A 2,928-nucleotide genomic window follows, 5' to 3' on the forward strand; every position below is an offset into this window, starting at 1 on the left:
CCTATTGTTACTATAACAAATTACCACAAATGTGGTGGCTTAAAACAACACAAATTTATTATTTTAAAGTTCTGGAGGTCAGATGTCTGAAATGGGTTTCAGTGGACTAAAATTCAGTTGTTTCTCCTAGAATCTCTAGGGCATAATCCTTTTCTGGCTTCTGGAAGCCACCTGCATTCACTGGCTGGTAGCCCTCATCCCCTACATTTGAAATTAGCAGCACAGTATTTTCCATTCTCTGGTTCTCACCCTCCTTCCTCACTCTTAGAAGGACCCTTATGGTTATACTGGGACCACTGTGATAATCCAGATGCTCTCCCCATCTCAAGATCCTTACCTTCATCACATTTGCAAAAGTCCCTTTTGCCTTGTAAGGTAACATTCACAGATTCTGGGGATTAGGATGTGGACATCTTTAGGAGGGGCATAATTTTCCTACCACAGATCCTGAGCAGGACGAGCTTGGTGCGGGGGCATTGGCCTGGAGCTCAGCCTCCTGCCTCCCTACCGACTCTGCTCAAAGTAGAATTCAGTGCGGGCCAATGGCTCACTCTCCTTGACAAGTTGTACTGGCTGCTGGGGCTCAGCTGGGCCACAGAGAAACCAGCCAGGCCAGGCAGCAGCCTCAAGCTTGAAGGCTGAGCCTGAGCTTCTCTGGAAGAAGGTGAAGCGTGTGGCCTGTTCACCACCCTTGTACAGGTCCTCGATGTTCACATCCTGTGGGGGCGAGATGGTTGCTGCAGGATGAGGCCACTGGTTGAGGTGTCAGCCCTAGAGGCCTCTGGGGGTTGGCCAATGAGGGACTTTACAGGGAGGGTCCATACCCAGGGAAGGGCCTTCTGCAGGTTCTGGAGGGCAGGGGTCTTGGCACTAGGTGCACAGGGAAGGGGAGGAATGTGTGGACCTGGCCGGGAGTCCCACAGATGGGTGCAGAGATGTCAAAGCATCCTGGAAGCCAGGCCATGCCTTCAGGGTCCCCCAGAAGGTGTGGTTTCTCACCTCCAGCTGCAGGATAGGCCCCTCTCCTGTCTCCACGCATGCTAGGCAGCGACTGCCTCCTTGGATCCCCAGGAAGATGGGGACTTTGGTACGGTCCAGGCCTCTGTTGGGAAGTATGCAGATCTTCTCTGGGAGGAAAGGAAGAAGAGAGCCAGGAGATAAAAGGACCCAGATTGTAAGTTCTCAGTGAGCTAAGCCTGGGCAGGAAAAAACTGGGCCAGGGCACACCTGGCTTGACCCTTGCATGCAAGCTGCCAGGCAGGCTGGGACCCCTGCAGCGGTCATGACACTCTTAAAAGGAGAGGTCCTCAGCTGCTCCCTGCTTCTTCTTACTGTCACCAGGGCAGGAGGAAAGAGGAAAGCCAGTGGCAGGTGGAGCATGAATGTGTCCAAGGGGGTGGAGGCCCCAGATGCTCACCTGCACAGCAGTTGTCCACATTGGGATCTCCCACCAGGAGCTGGTCACCTCTTAAGTATAGAGCCTTCTGATCTGCATCCTTAATTCTGGAACAAGATGGTAGAGCTGACAGCCTGCTCCGTTTAGGCAGCACCAAGCCCCAAAGTCACCCCCATGCTCTGAAGGATTACACTGAGCATTTAGGTGTTCTTCTCTCCTACAGGAGGAAGTAGGTGTATGACTCCACCCAAGAGTAGGTGAAACCAGGTCAGCCTTAAGGCAAGGGAAGGTCTTCTGGAACTCATGATTCTCAGAGGCTCCCTTTACCAGCGTTAGCCTCTGTCAGGGCCCTGGGCTAGCGAGGAAAGCCAGTGTCTTCTCACTAATGGGTAGACAGTTTTCCTGATTATGCTAGCCCCCTTTTCATGCCCTTCCTGAGAAATTTCCTAATGAGGCTCAGATGTCTCTCTAGGATAGAGTGACTCTTTTCCCAGATTTTCTGGGCCTGACCCAATTTTGCATAAATGTTTATTCCCTTCAAGGAAGGAATTAATTGAGTGTATAATAAAGTGTGGTTTGTGGGGCACCTGGGTGATTCAGTCAGTTAAGCACCCAATTCTAGATTTTATCTCTGGTCTTGATCTCAGGGTCATAAGCTCAAGCCCCACGTCAAGCTCTGTGCTTAGCACAGAGTCTGCTTGAAATCCTCTCTCCCTCTCTCTCTCCTCCTTCCCTTCGAGTGTGTGCTTCCTCTCTCAAATAAATAAAATCTTTTAAAAAATAAATTGGTTTGCTCTTCAAATATTTTAAAGGCTTTCTTGTAGAGTAAAACCCACAAATCAGAAAAACAAAATCTTACGTGACAGTAGGTTTGCCAACATGGCCACCCTGTTCCATGCAAGGTGTGTTCTAGGGTGAGCCCGTGCTATGGGTGCCAAATTTAGGAGGTCAGTGAAGAGCTGGGGGGTGTGATTACAGTCATTTGGGGTTGGCAGTGGTTCCAATGATCGGCATGGGAGGGTAAATACATGCTGGGGAGCAGGGAGGGAACTGTGGTTGAATGTACACAACATCAAAGTCACGCAGGTTATTAGCTTGCAGGTTATTAGCTCGGTCACTTGGCTGTCTTCAAAATGTCTGTCAGTCACTCTCAGGACCTTGGGAGCCCGCCCTACCTCCAAGGGCAGAACCTCTGGGCCAATGCCATCGCCTCCAGGAGATTTTTCTCTCTCAATAACAGCTGATTATAATACCCTTAGCTAATGACTGTATGTGTTTAAAGTAGGTTCACTTGTACAATAAAAATAAATTTCTGAAAAGAGCTTGGACTTGCCAATTGGCATTCCCTCTCCAACCTGGGCAATGAGGACTTGTGGGTAACTCATCTGCCAGCAACATTCTATTTGGAGACCAGGACCCAAGTTAGATATGCCAAAGTGCTGACACCTGTTTTGTCATTTGGGTGCTTCACACACCTGTGTCTTGCCATCCTAAGCACGTTGAAAGTTCTTGGAGGCCCCCGCTGGCCCCCT

The 2,928-nt window shown here is 50.0% G+C and overlaps 1 protein-coding gene across 1 annotated transcript; it reads right to left on the reverse strand.

Moving 5' to 3' along the window:
• Positions 1-445: 445 nt before the first annotated feature.
• IL1F10 (interleukin 1 family member 10) lies at positions 446-2,603 on the reverse strand. Its single transcript, XM_041756987.1, has 4 exons — positions 2,572-2,603; positions 1,418-1,503; positions 1,000-1,127; positions 446-717 (listed from the first exon to the last, which is right to left on the reverse strand). The coding sequence occupies exons 1-4, from the start codon at positions 2,601-2,603 to the stop codon at positions 505-507; spliced, it is 459 nt and encodes a 152-aa protein (XP_041612921.1). The 3' UTR covers positions 446-504.
• Between the last annotated feature and the right edge of the window lie 325 nt (positions 2,604-2,928).

This window comes from Vulpes lagopus, chromosome 5 (genome assembly GCF_018345385.1).
Source record: "Vulpes lagopus strain Blue_001 chromosome 5, ASM1834538v1, whole genome shotgun sequence".
Lineage (NCBI taxonomy): Eukaryota > Metazoa > Chordata > Mammalia > Carnivora > Canidae > Vulpes > Vulpes lagopus.

What these genes read in the sequence shown, in the direction of transcription:
- IL1F10 (XM_041756987.1), bottom strand. Translation starts at nt 2,603, where the DNA reads ATGGCATTGGCCCAGAGGTTCTGCCCTTGGAG. An exon ending in CAGAGGTTCTGCCCTTGGAG is followed by an intron (nt 1,504 to 2,571) that starts GTAGGGCGGGCT and finishes ATCTTGTTCCAG; the next exon opens with AATTAAGGATGCAGATCAGA. An exon ending in TGTGGACAACTGCTGTGCAG is followed by an intron (nt 1,128 to 1,417) that starts GTGAGCATCTGG and finishes CTTTCCTCCCAG; the next exon opens with AGAAGATCTGCATACTTCCC.